General features: G+C 40.7%; 1 protein-coding gene across 2 annotated transcripts; it reads right to left on the reverse strand.

Moving 5' to 3' along the window:
- Positions 1–8,527: 8,527 nt before the first annotated feature.
- On the reverse strand, positions 8,528–10,637 carry LOC138399898 (zinc finger protein 491-like). 2 transcript variants are annotated; one of them, XM_069494636.1, is made up of 3 exons: positions 10,568–10,637; positions 10,309–10,369; positions 8,528–9,915 (listed from the first exon to the last, which is right to left on the reverse strand). In XM_069494636.1, exons 1-3 carry the CDS (start codon positions 10,599–10,601, stop codon positions 8,598–8,600), a joined length of 1,413 nt encoding a protein of 470 aa, XP_069350737.1. In that variant the 5' UTR covers positions 10,602–10,637; the 3' UTR covers positions 8,528–8,597. The 2 variants fall into 2 exon arrangements, with proteins under 2 accessions (XP_069350737.1, XP_069350745.1); XM_069494644.1 differs by lacking the exon at positions 10,309–10,369 and having other exon boundaries at positions 10,568–10,584.
- Between the last annotated feature and the right edge of the window lie 7,657 nt (positions 10,638–18,294).

An 18,294-nucleotide genomic window follows, 5' to 3' on the forward strand; every position in this document is an offset into this window, starting at 1 on the left:
AGTATACACTCCTTTGAACATTTCTAGTAGGGCCTGTGTAGTAGTAGTAAATTCCCTCAGCATATGCTTGTCTGGGAAAGACTTTATTACGCTTTCATTTATGAAGCTTTATTCTGGCAGAATATAAAATTCTTGGCTGAGGCCAGGCATGGTGGCTCATGCCTGTAATCCTAGCACTCTGGGAGGCTGAGGCAGGAGGATTGGTCGAGGTCAGGAGTTCAAGACCAGCCTGAGCAAGAGTGAGACCCCGTCTCTACTAAAAAATAGAAAGAAATTAACCAGACAACTAAAAATATATAGAAAAAATTAGCTAGGCATGGTGGCGCAAGCCTGTAGTCCCAGCTACTCGGGAGGCTGAGGCAGAAGGATCGCTTGAGCCCAGGAGTTTGAGGTTGCTGTGAGCTAGGCTGATGCCATGGCACTCTACCCGGGCAACAGAGCGAGACTCTGACTCAAAAAAAAAAAAAAAAAAAAAAAAAAAAATTCTTGGCTGAGAGTTTTTTTCTTTCACACTTTGAAATTGCCATCCCATTCTCTTCTGGCCTATAAGGCTTCTGGTGTGAAATTTGCTGTCACTCTCAGGTGTTTCCTTTATAGGTGACTAGACGCTTTTCCCTTGCTAATTTTAATATTCTTGCTTTCACTTCAACTTTAGTCATTCTGGTGATAATATGCTGTGTATGCTGTGGTGAAGTCCTTTTGCAATATTTTTGCCTAGGGATCATTAGGTCTCCGGTATCTGAATGTCTAAGTCTCTTGCTAGTCCTAGGAACTTTTCACTAATTATTTCCTTAAATAGGTATTCTAACATTTTTGATCTCTCTTCCCCCTCAGGAATACCCCTGAGGAATTCACCCTCAGGAATAATTCATAAGTTTGGTCACTTTATGTAATCCAAGATGTTGTGTGAAAATGTGGCACATACTTGTAGTCCCACCTATTCAGGAGACTGAGACAGTGAAAAGAGATTAGAAATAAAATTCATTGTGCATGTGAATTGTATAAAATATGTAGTATTGCCATCTCTCATAAGGTGTTGTTGAATAGGAACTTAAGGGCTTGTTTGTTTTTTGAGACAGTCTTGCTCTGTCACCCGGCCTAGAGTGCCCTGGTGTCAGCCTAGCTCACAGCAGCCTCAAACTCCCAGGCTCAAGCAATCCTCCTGCCTCAGCTTCCTGAATAGCTGGGACTACAGGAGTGCACCACCATGCCTGGCTAAGTTTTTCTATTTTCAGTAGAGACAAGGTCTCATTCTTGCTGGTCTCAAACTCCTGACCTCAAGTGATCCTCCCACCTCAGCCTCCCGGAGTGCTAGGATTACAGGTGTGAGGCAGCACACCAGGGAGGTATTTGGTTTTTAGTAGGAAGGAACAGGTTGTTCTGACACATATATAAATTTCATATGTTAGAGCTATCTCACCATATACATTGCCCGAGTAGGACTCAACCTCCTGGGCTTACCCAATCTACCCACCACAGTCTCTTGAGTAGCTGGGACTAAAGGTGCCCACTACCTTTCCTGTATAACATCTACGTACAGAGACAGTATGTTGCGGCCCGATTACAGAACGGGGGATGAACACATAAACATACATAAAGAGGCCGGGCGTGGTGGCTCACGCCTGTAATCCTAGCACTCTGGGAGGCCGAGGTGGGCGGATCGTTTGAGCTCAGGAGTTCGAGACTAGCCTGAGCAAGAGCGAGACCCCATCTCTACTAAAAATAGAAAGAAATTATATGGACAGCTAAAAATATATATAGAAAAAATTAGCCGGGCATGGTGGTGCATGCCTGTAGTCCCAGCTACTCGGGAGGCTGAGACAGGAGGATCGCTTGAGCTCAGGAGTTTGAGGTTGCTGTGAGCTAGGCTAACGCCATGGCACTCACTCTAGCCTGGGCAACAGAGTGAGACTCTGTCTCAAAAAAAAAAAAAAAAAAAAATACATAAAGAAACACACAGACCACAAAGACGGTATAAGACTGCCGTGCCGAAAGCACCAGTCGCTTTATTTTTATACTTTCTGCCCTGCAGCTACTTCCTGGTGCGTGACTTTCTTTGATGCCTTGAGGTAACCTGTTCCATTCCTTAAGGGCGATTGCTCAAGGGAGGTGAATGTTTGCATCTCAACCTCTTGATCTCATCACTGCGTGCAGACAATGAGACGCCTTGGCTTGCGTGCAAGACCACAGGCCCTTGGCTATCAGTCACAGGGAACGGGTGGTATGTTCAACAGGCCATGTCCGGACCTATTGATCATCAATAGGCCGTGCCCGGACCTATTGATCTCTGGCCTCAAGAAGCACGTCCAGTTTCGCTGACTCTGGGCAAAAACCAATTTCCTGCCCAGGGGCGGCCCCTACATCGTATCTTGCTGTCACCCAGGATAGAGTGCAGTAACATAACCATAGCTCGCTTTAACCTTGAACTTGTGGGCTCAAATTATCCTCCGGCATATTTTTAGAAAACACATGGTTGTACACAGCCCCATTGTATTCTGGGAGTCCTTGCTTTATGACCATTGAATGGGAAGAAATAGTGGTTATTTAGTGTTTCTAGTACTTGGTTATTAAAGGGTGTAGGAAAATCACCTGAATGGGACTTGGGAGGGCTAAACAAACCATATCCAATCACAGAAAACCCCACATGCCTAGTCTCTCAGACTGAATCTTCCCCGTGATTGATTGGTCTTATAGTTTGTGGGGGTCCTGGGCAACCTGGTGGCAGAAGCTGCTGCTTGCCTTAGGTTTTAGACTCATGTACCCACACCAGACCAATCTGGCTCAACTTTTATGTAACAAAGTTGGGAGCTGTTTTTCAGTTGCCATGGACCGCCAGATTGAAGGTCACATGACCTGGTCGTGTCCAGATAAACCAAACCTGCATCTATGGGCACAACTTAGGTATTTAGATTGAGGAGCAGGGACTGAATTGAGAAGCAGGCACACATGGCATGATCCAGCATCCAATCAGATCCAGGCCTGGCATCACCCAAGGCAGGACCCAGTAAGACCACGTGTCCTCACATCACCTCATTGCAAGATCCAGTCAGATCTCACTACCGTTTGAGTAGAAAACCAGGCTACCCCCTTCCCTTGTTTGGGGACACACTGCTTTGGGAACTGTCCGCAGTATGATCCTTACTTGGGCCAGGTAATAATACCCCCTTGCTGTAACCAACTTGGCTGTGTCTACTGGGCTGATACCCACCAAGTGAATGAAACCTCTCCATTTGAGAGGTAACCCTTACATGTTATTTACTGTTCTGTTCTCATCTTAACTATGGCTGCAGCACCTACATCCAATGGAGCCAACGTACTACTAAAACTATACAATCTCAGCACCCTCCCTGTAGGCCCAGGGACTATTGCAGAAAGGGTGGGCAGGAGAGATCAGAAGGGCCCGTTTCCAGGGGCGGAGTGTAGGAAAACAGCCTGCTACACGATAAAAGTGATACCATCTTAAAGTGAAACTGCCATGATGACTGACGTTTCACTCCTGCGTATCAAAGTGTTCTGCAGCAACACTGGTAGCGTAGATAAATCCCTCATGAAGAAGTGTATCTATGCTCCCCAGTGGTCACGAGTTTCAGAAAGTCCCAAGATGTGACTAGGTGCACATTCTGTATTCTAAAGGCTCGCTATATACAGGATACTTCTGCAGGACTGACACAGGAATACATCATGTGGGCACCCAAGACGTAAATTCCATTATGAATTCTCTATTAAGTATTTCTGAGAAACTAGATTTGTCATTCTCTCTTTGGCCTCTTTCCTACCTCGGGTTTGGGGTAAGGTTTGCGTATGTCTCCTCACCTAGGAACAGGAGGGAGCTGAGGATCTTGGCAGTTTTCAAAAGTTATACCATAATTTTCCAATGATACGGTACTTGATCTGAGTCTCTGTGAAAACTTATAAAGTAACCCATGTGCTCAAGATACCTATTTGCAGGTTAGGTCCACTCTGTTTTTGCAGCTGGCTCTGTGCCCCACAAAGCTGACCTGCAAGTAGCCCAGCAGTCAGGCTTCCACGGCCTCTGGATTCTGATTGGTTCAGCTCATAGGAGGTGCCAGCAGAAAAATGAGTAAATGGGAGAAAGAAAAGTGAGGGTTTTTATTCCCCTGGCTGCCACCCTGCTGTCCTGAGGGGTTGGCAGTCCTGCTTTCCTCTGCTACAGGGCACAGCTCCTGCTGAATTGGCCTCTGCTGAAGCTTAGGGTCTCCCTAGGGCCTGGTGACTGCTCCTTCCTGTTGCTCCTTCAGGCGTAGTGATGCTCTTAGCTCCCTGCTGTTGCTGCCCTGGTCATTTTCCCCAAGCCATGTGGGCTTCCTATAGTACTATCAGTACTTTGGTAAATATTAGCTCCATCAGTTTCTCTTACTACAGTGAGTGTGTTACCCCATTTCCTGCTTGTACCATGCCAAATGTTAGAGTACTTAAGTTAGAATCAATAACATGTAAAGACAGAGTGGTGAGCAAAAGTGGAGGATTTGGGGCCGTTTCAGGTAGATCCGTATGCAGTGATCACAGAACACCGTGATTAATGATGGAAATGAGACTACAGGGGCATCTGAGCTCTGGCTTCCACAACAAAATACCACGAGTGTCTCAAACAGCAGATATTTCTTTCTCACAGATCTGGAGCCTGGAAGTCCAAGATCTAGCCGAGTTGGTTCTGGATGAAGGCCTCCCTCCTGGCTTGTGAGTGGATGACTTCTCAGTTGAGTCCTCAAGTGGCACAGAAACAGAGTGACAATCACAACATGGGGATCCTCCCCCATTACCTTATGTCATCTCCTAAAGGCCTCATGTCCAAATACCATCACGCTGGGGTTTAAGGCTTCTAAGAATACATTTTGGAGGGACTAAATTCAGGACAGGGCAAGGAGTAAATATAAGGAAGTCCATGAAAGAGGCCTTTGGCCGCTGTAATTGCATAGGACTTTATCAAGTAGCAGATGGTGAGGAAGACTGAACAGGAGAGAGGTCTGATTTCAGAATGCCAGACAGAAGGGACACTGAGGTACCCGAATGATCGCATGAAGGAACAAAAACTGATTTAAGAAATGTAACAGGGAAAATTATTGAAATTAGGAAAAATAGAATTACAAAAAAGTATCACTGAAAATGGAAAACAGAATGAATTTTAGGAAGTACAGACTCCATGGATGTTATAGATTAGAAATTCTGTCATGACAAATTATACCTTTGACATCTTTATTGCACCTCATTTTACGAAAGATGTTCAGTGAACACTGACTGGAGAAATGAGCACAGCTTAAAATTGTAATAACATGCTGAGATTGGAACTTTCCTAAAAATCTCACTGAATTTAAAAAACTTAATTTTAATGTGTAATGATATCCATATATATATATTTATTAAATACCCATGATGAAGTGGCTGCTAGAAAACGTGCTGGGATAAAGGCATTTTAAAGAACTATCCTTGGCAAATCATGATATATGGTCACATTATATAAATTATGTAACAGACTTATTAGAGAGCTTATTTTTACATATAGAGTATCACAAAAAAGATTCTTTTTTGCCATTCACTTATTCACAAGTTGCCATAGTTCTCCTTTGTGTCCACCTGAATTGTTTACTCATTACAGTGGTTCTTGAGAACTAAGCTTAATTTTTATTAAAAACATAAAAGTGGCCGGGCGCGGTGGCTCACGCCTGTAATCCTAGCACTCTGGGAGGCCGAGGCAGGTGGATCGCTCAAGGTCAGGAGTTCGAGACCAGCCTGAGCAAGAGCGAGACCCCGTCTCTACTAAAAATAGAAAGAAATTATATGGACAACTAAAATATATATATACAAAAAATTAGCCGGGCATGGTGGCGCATGCCTGTAGTCCCAGCTACTCGGGAGGCTGAGGCAGTAGGATCGCTTAAGCCCAGGAGTTTGAGGTTGCTGTGAGCTAGACTGACGCCACGGCACTCACTCTAGCCCGGGCAAAAGAGTGAGACTCTGTCTCAAAATAAATAAATAAATAAATAAATAAATAAAAGTAGTGTTCAAAAGATTTTGTATATGCCATAGGTTACTTCTCTGGGGTCTGACAGGGTATTGCCCTGTTGCCTAGGCTAGAGTGCGATGGCACAATCGTAGCTCAATATATACAACTTTGAACTCCTGGGCTCAAGCAATCCTCCTGCCTCAACTTCTGAATTAGCTGAGACCAACCTGGGCAACACTGTCAGACCCCAGCTCAAAAAAAAAAAATAGCTGCGCATGGTGGCATGTGTGTATAATCTAAGCTACTTGGGAGGCTGAGGAAGGAAGATCATTTAAGCCCAGTAAGTCAAGGCTGTAGTGAACTATTATCTATTATCCTGCCACTGTACTGACAGAGGTCTTACCCTGTCTCTTAAAAAAAAAAAAAAATTGAGGAACCTCTTATTGATGTATCCCACAGTCGAATCAGTTAGGGCTGCAGTCATATTTGTTACTACAATTTATTATACCCTGTTTGACAGCAACTATGGTACTGCTGATCTTTGACAATAGTGCCCTCACAACAGCATGATTTAACCTTTGGCATTATGAGTCAAGGAAAGATTGGGATCAAGATAAAAATTGTCAGCATATAAGCATGAAAAGTAAAATTTCCAAGAGGAAAAAAAAGTCTGAAGTTTTAAGCCCATGGCAATACCAACTCACACGATATAAACTTGATCTGATCCATGATGGCAATGGGACATTGTTTTCTTAATTTTTTTTTAATCTCAGCATATTATGGGGGTACAGATATTTACATATTGAATTGGCCCCACCCGAGGCAGAGCTTCAAGCGTGTCCATCCCTGAGAGGGTGCGCACCACACCCATTACATGTATATATACCCATCCCCTCCTCCCATCTGCCCGACACCCGATGAATGTTATCACTATATGTGCACTTAAGTGTTGATCAGTTAATACCAATTTGATGGTGAGTACATGTGGTGCTTGTTTTTCCATTCTTGTTATTTCACTTAGTAGAATGGGCTCCAGCTCCATCCAGGATAATAAAAGAGGTGCTAGATCACCGTTGTTTTTTGTGGCCCAGTAGAACTCCATGGTATACATATACCACATTTTATTAGTCCATGTATTGGTGGGCATTTTTGTTGTTTCCACATCTTTGCAATTGTGAATTGTGCTGCTATAAACATTCTAGTGCAGTTGTCTTTTTAATAGAATAATGTCTTTTGTTCTTTTGGGTAGAGTGCTGGATCAAATGGTAGTTCTACTTGTATCTCTTTGAGGTATCGCCCCATTACTTTCCACAGAGGTTGTACCAGTTTGCAATCTCAGGCAATGAGACATTTTAATATGCCTTGTCAGGAAATGAAAAGGAGAATAACATTTGGTAGTATAAAGTTGTTAAAAAAATAATTATTTCTAAGAAATATGTACACAAATCTTGGTAGCCATAGAAACATATATTATTTTTATTCACATAAAATCAAACATAGTTAAAAATCAGCTGAGATATTATATTCAGTTGTGAATGACAGGACACATTCTAAAATTCCTGATAAAATGACGGTGCTTATTCCCACATGAAAGTTCTGGGTGAGACCGGTCACTACACAATGCAGAAGAGAAACAAGTTCCCATCTAGTTGGTTTTGATGGTGGCATTATAGCTGTGATGCTGAACCAGAGTCACTACCAGTAGAACAAAGATGCCTCCAATACAAATCACACCTTACGTAAATTCAATCTATTGAGTAAGGGAGTAAGGCATGAGAGAATATTCACAGCTGTGACAGTCTAAATTAGCTTGCTGGTAAAGACATTAATATACCTGAAAGAATACCAAACTGCAGATTCATTTGTTAGTCCTAAAACAATTTTTTTTCCTTTGTTCATTTCAGCTCAATTTCATTTTTTACCACAAATAAGTCTTTAATGTGAGGTTTCTGGGGACATATCTGGAAACCTACACCTCTGAGCAAATAAAAGTCAAGTGATTTTGAAGATACTCTCGATTGCCAAGGCAAGGAATCAAGAAACTGGGCTGCAAGCAAATGTCCACACAACCCATATTAACCAGGCTGTCACCCCGTATGGTGACTAAAATGTGATTAATGCCTTCCTCATGTAAGATGAGCTATTGTTGAATTGCATCATGGAATCATTCAACTCCAACTCTAGCTTTTATTGTCCTATCACAGATCATCTCTTTTCCCAACTGAAAAGTAAACTATGTCATGAGGTCTTTCTCTACTCTTCTCTGCTGTGCTTGAAAGGAACTGGGACAGCCGGGTACAGTGGCTCACGCCTCGAATCCTAGCACTCTGGGAGGCCAAGGTGGGAGGATTGCCTGAGCTCAGGACTTTGAGACCAGCTTGAGCAAGAATGGGACCCCATCTCTACAAAAATTAGAAAAATTAGCCAGGTGTCATGGTACACTCCGACAGTCCCAGATACTTGGGAGGCTGAGGCAAGAGGATTGCTTGAGCCTTGGATTTGAGGCTGCAGTGAGCTGTGAGTGACACACTGCACCACTCTACCCAGGGCAACAGAGCAAGACTCTGTCTCCAAACAAAAAAAGGAACTGGGACAACTGAATGTTTTCCTAATTCCTTATGTTAACTGGATTTTCTCATATATTAATAGTATGAGTTCTTTCATGTTTTTGACAGGAACTAGAACGAATGAAGGTTTTTCCACATTCCTTACATTCATAGGGTTTCTCTCCAGTGTGAATTATTTCATGTATTCGAAAGTTTGTTGAAGATGTAAAGGCTTTATCACAATACTTACATTTATAGGGTTTCCCTTCAGTGTGAGCCCTTTCATGTCTACGAAAGGAACTGACATAATGGAAGGCTTTCCCACAGTGCTGACATTCATAGGGTTTCTCTCCAGTGTGCGTCCTTTCATGTATTCGAATGTACTTGGAACAGCTGAAGGCTTTCCCACAGTGCTTACACTCATAGGGTTTCTCTCCAGTGTGCGTCCTTTCATGTATCCGAAAGGAAGTGGAACAACTGAAGGCTTTCCCACATTGCTTGCATTCATAGGGTTTCTCTCCGGTGTGAGTTTTGTCATGCTTTTGTAATGACCGTAGAGAATAAAAGGCTTTCCCACATAGCTGACACTTATAAGGTCTATCTCCAGTGTGTATTCTCATGTGACATTCAAAGCTTACACGATGAGTAAATGCTTTCCCACATTCCTTACATTCATAGGGTTTTTCTCCAGTGTGAGTCATTTCATGACTGCGAAGGGAACTAGGACAGTTGAAGGCTTTCCTACATTCCTTACATCCATACGGCTTCTGTCCTGTGTGAATCCTTTCATGTCTATGAAAGGAACTGTAATGAATGAATTCTTTCCCACATTGCTTACATTGATAGGGCTTCTCTCCAGTGTGAGTTCTTTCATGTGCTCGAACAGAACTGTACCAACCGAAAGCTTTACCACATTGTTTACATTTATATGGTTTCTCTCCAGTGTGAATTATTTCATGTATAAGATATAAACTGAGAGAAGCAAAGTGTTTTCCACAAAACTTACATTTATGAGGTCCGTCTCCACTATGCTTTACCATGTGTCTTCGAAAGTCTATGAGAGAAACGAAGGTTTGTCCACATTCCTTACAATCATAGGGTTTCTCTCCAGTGGGAGGCCCTTCACGTGTTCGAAAGGAGTAGCGATAACTGAAGGCTTTCTCACGTTGCTTATGTGTGTATGGCTTTTTCCTATATTTCTGATACTCATACGGTTTGTGTCCAGGGTCAGCTCTGATGTGCGTATTCAAAGATGAATGACCAGTGGAGACTTCTCCACACACACTCTTTTCACAAGGTTTTACTCCGGGAGTTTTCTTGTTTAGGATATGATCTGGAACCTGGCCGAAGCTTTCTCCATACTGACTACTTTGTTGACTTTCAATGCATCTCTCTCCCATAAGACTTCTGTACAGAATGAGAAGCACATTATTACTGGTTTATTTATAAACGATTTTGCATTTAATAAGTGGCACTTGCATTTTTAACATTATCAAGGACAGCATAGGCTTTCTTCTCTTTCTGGATTATCTGAACATGAATGGACAATAAGCTCTGCAAGATGGCCTAGCCATACTTATTATCAAAAAATAATAATCATATGGGGTTGCATAGTATTATCAAATAAATTCAGACATTAAACATCTTTGTCACATTTAAGTATGCATTTTTAGAGAAAATTTTCTGAGAATAAAATAATTTGACCCTGGGGTTATTTGTTTTGTGTGCATGTTTTTAACATTTTCTGATAATCTAAAATTTTCTTTAAAGACATTGCTTTGTCCTGTGAGTGCAAATTACCTTAGATTTCTCCTGGGATTTTTGTACTGATCTTCAATGTTCTGGTCTTTCCATTTTGTCCCTAAATTGCAGACCCAGAAAAAAAGTCATGAATTATTATAAAATTATGAAAAAATTATTAGATTTTATGTTCATGGTACACTGCAACAATGCCTGATTTATTCAAAGTATTTCATGTCATATTCCAAATCACAAAACAGCATTGATAAACAAGAAACTCTTGTTCTCTAATTCACTGAGTTCTCTAATTCACCCTTACCTACAGAGGCCAGGTTCTTCAGGGTTTCCTGCATTACATGTCTGTACAGATTCTTCTGGGAAGGATCCAGCAAAGCCCACTCCTCCAGGGTGAAGTTGACAGCCACATCCTCAAAGGCCACTGAGTCCTGAAACATCCCATATGTGTAGAAGATAGTGGAGACTGACAGCATTGGGGACATATACTCTATTGGTAAGAAGTTTACATGATGGTGGTGACTCTAAGCATTTATTCCATGATTTTCTCAGACTGTTAATCTCTTTCTATACCCGTGTCCTCTCATACTGCAATTCTGGTGCTAGTATATAACTGCTGGGTAGAGCAACAGTGAACAGGAAATCATGTCTTATTGGTGAATCCAGGGAGAAAGATGTGCTCCCCAGGTCATCCCTAATGCCTCTTTGTACAATGAATCTGCAGCACATGTTATAACAAAGTCTCACTAATTAGCGTGCAGAAAAATGTTAGCATTAGCAATCCTGAGACTGTATTCTTGAAAATGCTAGTTTCTCAAGATTAGGACATAGACATTTAAAAACAAGAAAAGAAAAGAAAAAAAAATGCTTGTTACAAAGTTAAACCTTGCTTGGTATTTTGGATGGGACTCTCCTACCCAACTGAGAAGAGTCATAACTTAACTGAGACAGAATCCCATGAGTAGAACCTTTTGTGGGAAACAGTACCGAGGTTAGAAAACCTAAATTTTAATTGATGAATTGCTGAGGGCCAAATGGAGAGAAGGTAAAAATTGCATCAGGCCCAGCCTTAAGATTATCCAGGCATGGTGATGCACACCTGTATTGCCCACTACTGGGGAGGCTGAGGCAGGAGAATCACTTGAGTCCCAAGAGTTCAAGGCTGCAGTGAGCTATGGTAAAACCACTGCACTCCAGCCTGGTCATCAGAGTGATATTAAGTCTCGTGAAAGAAAAAAAATAAAACAAATAATGTTGAAAAATGTTTGTGCATCAGAGTATAGTATGGACAGAGGGAAAAAGGCAAGCCATGAAAGTGCAGAAAATATTGACAAATCACGTCTCTGGCAAGGTCTTAATGAGAAGAACACATAAATAACACCCATGACAACTACAAAAAAATAAAAATCAAGGATGTCTTATCTTGGAACCAATCACACTGTTCAAAGTGTAACAGTAAGGGTAGCTCCATCTTAATGCTAACTAGTAATTCTTTCTTTTACAAAACCTAATTGTGTGCTTGCTTAGTAAGTCCAGAAACTGGCCTTGAGCAACTAAGTATAGAACCAACGTTGTGGGATTCCTCCCCTCCCCGCTGGAGCAAAATGCTGAGCAGTTAACCTTCAATTCTATTGCGTTAACCACCAGAACAAGACATACTGACCTGCACATAGCCAGCCCCTGCCAGGCCTCTGTTCCCTTTATAAACCCTTTAGTCAGCCTGAGAAACCTGACCCGGCTTTTGCAACATAGTCCATCATCTTCCCAGGTTGCCAGCTCTTGAATAAAAGGTGCTTTTCCTTTCACCAACCCTCCTCTCTCACGTTTGGCTTTCGGGTGATGAGCAGCTGATTCTGCACTGGGTTACAAATTTCTGGATCCGCAAAGTGAGATTGTGTGTTTTGGATGGTCGTAGCTCACCTGATTTACAAGGGACAGGGAAGCTGGCTGCAACAGAGAACAGTCGCCTGTCCGCACCAGCTGCTCATGGCTACCTGACCTGCAGGATGGGAACCCACAGATGTCCCAGCAGCTCCCAAGAATCTTTTCATCTTGGGGTAATTCTCCTTTCTGTCCCCTTCACAGAATCAGCTGTCTGCAGTGCTTTATTGGTGAAAGGAAAAGGGTAATTGGCAGCCGACAGACTCAATTTGGAATTTGTAGGGAAGTCGCTCCCATGTATACAACTGGGAACTCCCTTCCCTTCCATTTGGGGTTTTTCCTCAGAATAAGCCACTCTCTGTTCTTATTTCTTTTGGGGTACCCTGTTGGTCAGGGGAATAGTTTTTGGACTTTAACCCGATTTGTGAACCAGTTCATTTGCACTTGTCTGATTTGGTGTTCTCTGGGCTTCTGTTTGAAACTTCTTGTATTTATTGGTGTGCGGCATGTAAATGTGCTGACTATGAGAAAGGTCAAAGTGATGCCAAGTTTTCTAGGACTCCTGCTAGTTACATATTATGGCCTGTTCTTGTGTACATGTTTAAACTGATGGCCACATTATATCAATGAAAATTCAGAGGTCGAGTGATCACTCTGCCACAATACAGTTAAAATGTAGAGTATGGGGCCGGGCGCAGTGGCTCACATCTATATTCCTAGCACTCTGGGAGGCCGAGGGGGGAGGATCGCTCAAGGTCAGGAGTTCGAGACCAGCCTGAGCAAGAGCGAGACCTCGTCTCTACTAAAAATAGAAAGAAATTAGTCAAACAACTAAAAACATATATAGAAAAAAATTGGCCGGGCATGGTGGCACATGACTGTAGTCCCAGCTACTCGGGAGGCTGAGGCAGAAGGATTGCTTGAGCCCAGGAGTTTGAGGTTGCTGTGAGCTAGGCTGACACCACGGCACTCTAGCCCGGGCAACAGAGCCAGACTCTGTCTCAAAAAAAAAAAAAAAAAAAAGTGGAGTATGTTATTCTATTTTCTTTTCCACTTTGAATCTACAGTTGCTAAGCTATCAGTGTTGAGATAAAACTGCTAATTCAAGGCTACTTAGAGATTAATATAAACACTGAAAAGCTCATTTGAAACTGAAAATAAAAAAGGGAAAAGAACTTTAGATATGTTTATGTGTATGTGTATGTATTATATGTGGTGTCTACATAGTACCAAATTGGCTTATAAATAAATGCTTGCTCATAAATTAAGTAAACAAATCTAAATGCTTTTTAAGTTCTTATGACCTTAATAATCTTTAATAAATATAGTTTTAAAATTATTTATTAAAAAAATAAAAATATCTCAAACTGTCAGCATAAAATTTTGCCTGAGTTTAGTGGTCATTTTTTTTTTTTTTTTTTTTTTTTTGAGACAGAGTCTCACTCTGTTGCCCGGGCTAGAGTGAGTGCCGTGGCGTCAGCCTAGCTCACAGCAACCTCAAACTCCTGGGCTTAAGCAATCCTGCTGCCTCAGCCTCCCGAGTAGCTGGGACTACAGGCATGCGCCACCATGCCCGGCTAATTTTTTCTATATATATTTTTAGTTGGCCAGATAATTTCTTTCTATTTTTTAGTAGAGACGGGGTCTCACTCTTGCTCAGGCTGGTCTCGAACTCCTGAGCTCCAGTGATCCGCCCGCCTCGGCCTCCCAGAGTGCTAGGATTACAGGCGTGAGCCACCACGCCCGGCCTAGTGGTCATTTTTATGACTTGTCCCTCCTAGATGTTTTAATATGTCAGGGGTTCATACAAAGGTTACAAAACTATAAACCCAGCCAAAACAAAATGATCTGTGTTTGTACAATTTCTGATAAAACTAATTTAATATTATTGGCATAATGATAACAGCTAAATCTCCTGAGTTATGAACAAAAATATCCATGTGTTTAAGGTGCTTCCTTAGGTAATAATGTAGGCATGGCTAAACAAAAATAAAGGTCAGTAAATTAGAATAAGTAAAACATCACGTAAGTAGGTTCACAAAAACAGAAACTTATAGTCAAAGGTATTTTGGTCTTGGTCTCTTAATCTTAGTTGTAGATAAAATTTCTTCCATTGACTTTATTGTCTGTGGAAAGATGTACATAAAATCTGGTTCAGACTCACTCTATCATCTGATATTAATAGTACTAGTAGGGATTTAAAGCTGCCCTTGGGAGCTGGGGTTCTGAGAACTGAAATGAAATTGGGAGGCTTTAGTTTTCCCTTTGGTCTTGCTCACTCTTAATTTGTTTTGTGAGTGTAGGTTGCAAGGTTGCTTGATATATGTACATTGTATTGCCACAGCAAAGGCCTTTGTCTTTAAAAATTTGAAAAAAATCCCTGAACTTTTAATTTTTGTATAGTAATAGATTTTAAAATAAACAAAATGGTTATTTTTAGAATCCAAAGAGAATCTCAAAACAATCTTACTCTTTGAAAGTATTACATGTACTCATTGCATTTAAGTTGGATTGCATTTAAGTTGGAAAATGTCTTCAGACCAGGTCAGATTATCTTTAAAATAGTTTGATCTTGATCCTATGTAAATCACGTTATGACTTTCTGTTGTCATGAGATGCTAAGGATTGGTGTTGAAGGGTTTACTCATTCTACAGTTGGGTTATGTCATGTCAATAAATTTTATTTTGGGATGTTGGTATTTGAAATAGAGATAATTAGTTAATATCTAAATAAAATGTGTTGAAAAACTTCTATATTTGTAGAACTTAGAAAACATGTTACGTTATTCAGAATAGCAAGTCTTACTAGAATACTTATGTATGTTTTCTTGGTAGGTTTTTAAAGTTTAAAAGTAGCAATTAAAACTATAATTTGATTGTTTATTGGTCTGTGTTTTGAAATTCTTTTCCTTTTCCCAAATTGTGTTTAGATATTCCATTTGTTTATATATTAAATGACTTCATTGAAGGCACAGTTAATCATATTGTATATCTAATATTCACAGGCTATAAAAATGGTTAACAGCAAAATAACTTGAAATGACAACTAGAATCTACATAAATTGCTAAAATAAATAAATTAGGTAAATATATGTGTGATAAATGCTTATGACAGACAATTCAAGATTTCTTGCTTCCTGGGTTTTTGTTAAGGTTTATATTACTCAGAGTTAAAATTCCTGGTTAATGTGCATGCTTTTATACATATAATGAGCCAAAAATAATTACATAAGATATACTTTTTATAAAGAAAAAGATGTTCTTTATTTAAAAGAATAATTTTGTCTAATTTGAAGGTTATTTAAAGGTTGATTCAAAATATAGATTTAGAAAGAAAATAAAAACAAGATAAAAAGGAACCAGTGAAGCAGGAAAAAGATGTGTAGAAATTTATGGATATAAAAATTTATTTTTGGTAAAAAAAGGTTAAATAGAAAAGAGAATAATCACATATGAGAAAGGATCTTGTCTAACAATTTTTTTCCTAAAATAAAATGGTTATTTAAGAAAGGGAAAATTGGATGGTCTGTGTAAGTTATCATAAGGCTCATAAAAAATTCATAATTTGGCCGGGCGTGGTGGCTCACGCCTGTAATCCTAGTACTCTGGGAGGCTGAGGCAGGAGGATCGTTTGAGCTCAGGCGTTGCAGACCAGCCTGAGCAAGAGTGAGACCCCGTCTCTACTAAAAATAGAAAGAAATTAACCGGACAACTAAACATCTATATAGAAAAAAATTAGCCGGGCATGGTGGCGCATGCCAGTAGTCCCAGCTATTCCGGAGGCTGTGGCAAAAGGATTGCTGGAGCCCAGGAGTTTGAGGTTGCTGTGAGCTGGGCTGACGCCACGGCACTCTAGCCCCAGCAACAGAGCCAGACTCTGTCTCAGAAAAAACCAGAAAATCATAAACTGTATATGTGATCAAGTTGGCTATAGGTAAAAAGGAAATTTTTTGGTTAAAACAACAAGGTTTTCTTAAAATACTGATTTGCTTCTAATAATATTGCAAAAAAAGTTTGATTCTAATTCTATAAACTGCTGCTTTTGAAACTTCTCAAGATTTATATCCCAGAAGTTCAACTTATGCCATGTCTCACTGCTTTCAGCTTTTTCTCCCCTTGAGAAGGCTGAAGGTGAAATGTTAATTCTCACCTTCAACTTTTCATTGGTTCCTGTTTCTCCTCTGGTTCTAAGTCTGTTGTTGTGGCCTGACCCAAAAATGTTTTACTTTAAAGGTTTAGAAAAGCAGTGTTTTTCTCCAGCACAACTTAATTCTATACTTGGCTTTTCTTGGTATGTCTGAATTATTTAATATGGTCACAGAAAGCTTTTTGGTCTGTTACTAAGAGTCTCATATCCCCCTTCTCAAGGTACTAGTTTTCTAGTTTCTTATTTCCTTTAGAACATAATGTTGACTCATCACCCTGGACACAGTATTCTTATGTCTGATTAATTCAAGTACCCTTTTCACCAGGTTTGACTTCCAAGTTTCCTGTAAGAAAAAAAAAAAAAAAAAAAAATCACACTGCAGAAGGTTTCTCTTTACCTTTTGGTAACTGGCCTAAGAAACAAAGACTATGTTTTAGAATAATCCCTATGTTATCTTCTTCTTTTTTTTTTTTTTTCTTTTTTTGAGACAAGGTCTCGCTCTGCCACCCAGTCTAGAGTATAGTGGCATCATCATACCTCACTGCAACCTCAAGCTCCTGGGCTCAAGTGATCCTCCTGCCTCAGCCTCCCAAATAGCTGGGACTACAGGCATGCATCAACACATCTGGCTAATTTTTCTATATTTTGTAGAGATGGGGTCTTACTCTTGCTCAGGCTGGTCTCAAACTCTTTACCTCAAGCAACTCTCTGGCCTCGACTTCCCAGGGTGCTAGGATTACAGGCGTGAGCCATCTTGCCTGGCCTCTTATCTTATCTTCATTAGGTTTTTGACTACTTGGAGAAAATTGAGCTTTAAAAAGTGATAGTTTTTAAATCCCTGTAATTTTCTGCATTGCCTTTAAAGTCTTGATTATCACTCTTGGTTAAGTGAATTACTGCTATTTTACAATGACCTGTGATTCTGTTTTGATGAAATGTTTTCAGCCTTTTAACATCTTTGACAAACCAAGATCAAATCAAAGCTATATCAAATATGTTAATTAACCCTTGTGCTATTAAGTCACAGGGCTGTGGCTCCTGGGTATCTAACATCAAACTCAAGTTAACTAAAGCCTCATTTTCAGACTGAAGAGAAGACAACAATCCAAATGAACTGCTTTCATGAGGCAAAGAACCAGGCCTATGTTCAGTGACATTAGGACTCATTTAATAATTTATTTTCTTTCCTTCCTTCCTTCCTTTTTTTTTTTTTTTTTTTGAGACAGAGTCTCGCTCTGTTGCCCTGGCTAGATTGAGTGCCGTGGCATCAGCCTAGCTCACAGCAACCTCAAACTCCTGGGCTCAAGCGATCCTACTGCCTCAGCCTCCCGAGTAGCTGGGACTACAGGCATGCACCACCATGCCCCGCTAATTTTTTCTATATATATATTTTTTAGTTGGCCAGATAATTTCTTTCTATTTTTAGTAGAGACGAGGTCTTGCTGTTGCTCAGGCTGGTCTCGAACTCCTGACCTCGAGCGATCCTCTCGCCTCGGCCTCCCAGAGTGCTAGGATTACAGGCGTGAGCCACTGCATCCGGCCTAATAATTTTGTTTCTGTCTAAACATTGGTCAACATCACAAATTATTACGTACAAGTATTTTACACATTGTAGCTTCAGGTAGATACTCAAGTGCTTTCCTCTCATGAAAAATATTCAGATAGACAAATGATAAAAATTTTAAAATACAGCCATTTACTGCTCTTTGAAAATATGATAAACAATACTGCAATTGTTTCAAATGTAGCATGGGGGACACATAGTTGACAATGATGACAATTGGAGAGAAGAAGTTGGCATCTTGGAATGTGAGGATTGGAACCAGAATTTTAGGGATTTCGGCTGGGCACGGTGGGTCATGCCTGTAATCCTAGCACTCTGGGAGGCCGAGGGGGGAGGATCGCTTGAGGCCAGGAGTTCGAGACCAGCCTGAGCAAGAGCGAGATCCCATCTCTACTAAAAAATAGAAAGAAATTATCTGGACAACTAAAAATATATATAG

Source organism: Eulemur rufifrons, chromosome 2 (assembly GCF_041146395.1).
Source record: "Eulemur rufifrons isolate Redbay chromosome 2, OSU_ERuf_1, whole genome shotgun sequence".
In the NCBI taxonomy this organism is placed as follows: Eukaryota; Metazoa; Chordata; class Mammalia; order Primates; family Lemuridae; genus Eulemur; species Eulemur rufifrons.

Excerpts from the sequence above, each read along its gene's own strand:
- LOC138399898 (XM_069494636.1), bottom strand. The coding sequence starts at position 10,601 with ATGCAGGAAACCCTGAAGAACCTGGCCTCTGTAG. Across the intron at positions 10,370-10,567 it reads GAAGAACCTGGCCTCTGTAG|GGACAAAATGGAAAGACCAG; the intron begins GTAAGGGTGAAT and ends TCTGCAATTTAG. Across the intron at positions 9,916-10,308 it reads AATCCCAGGAGAAATCTAAG|AAGTCTTATGGGAGAGAGAT; the intron begins GTAATTTGCACT and ends CATTCTGTACAG.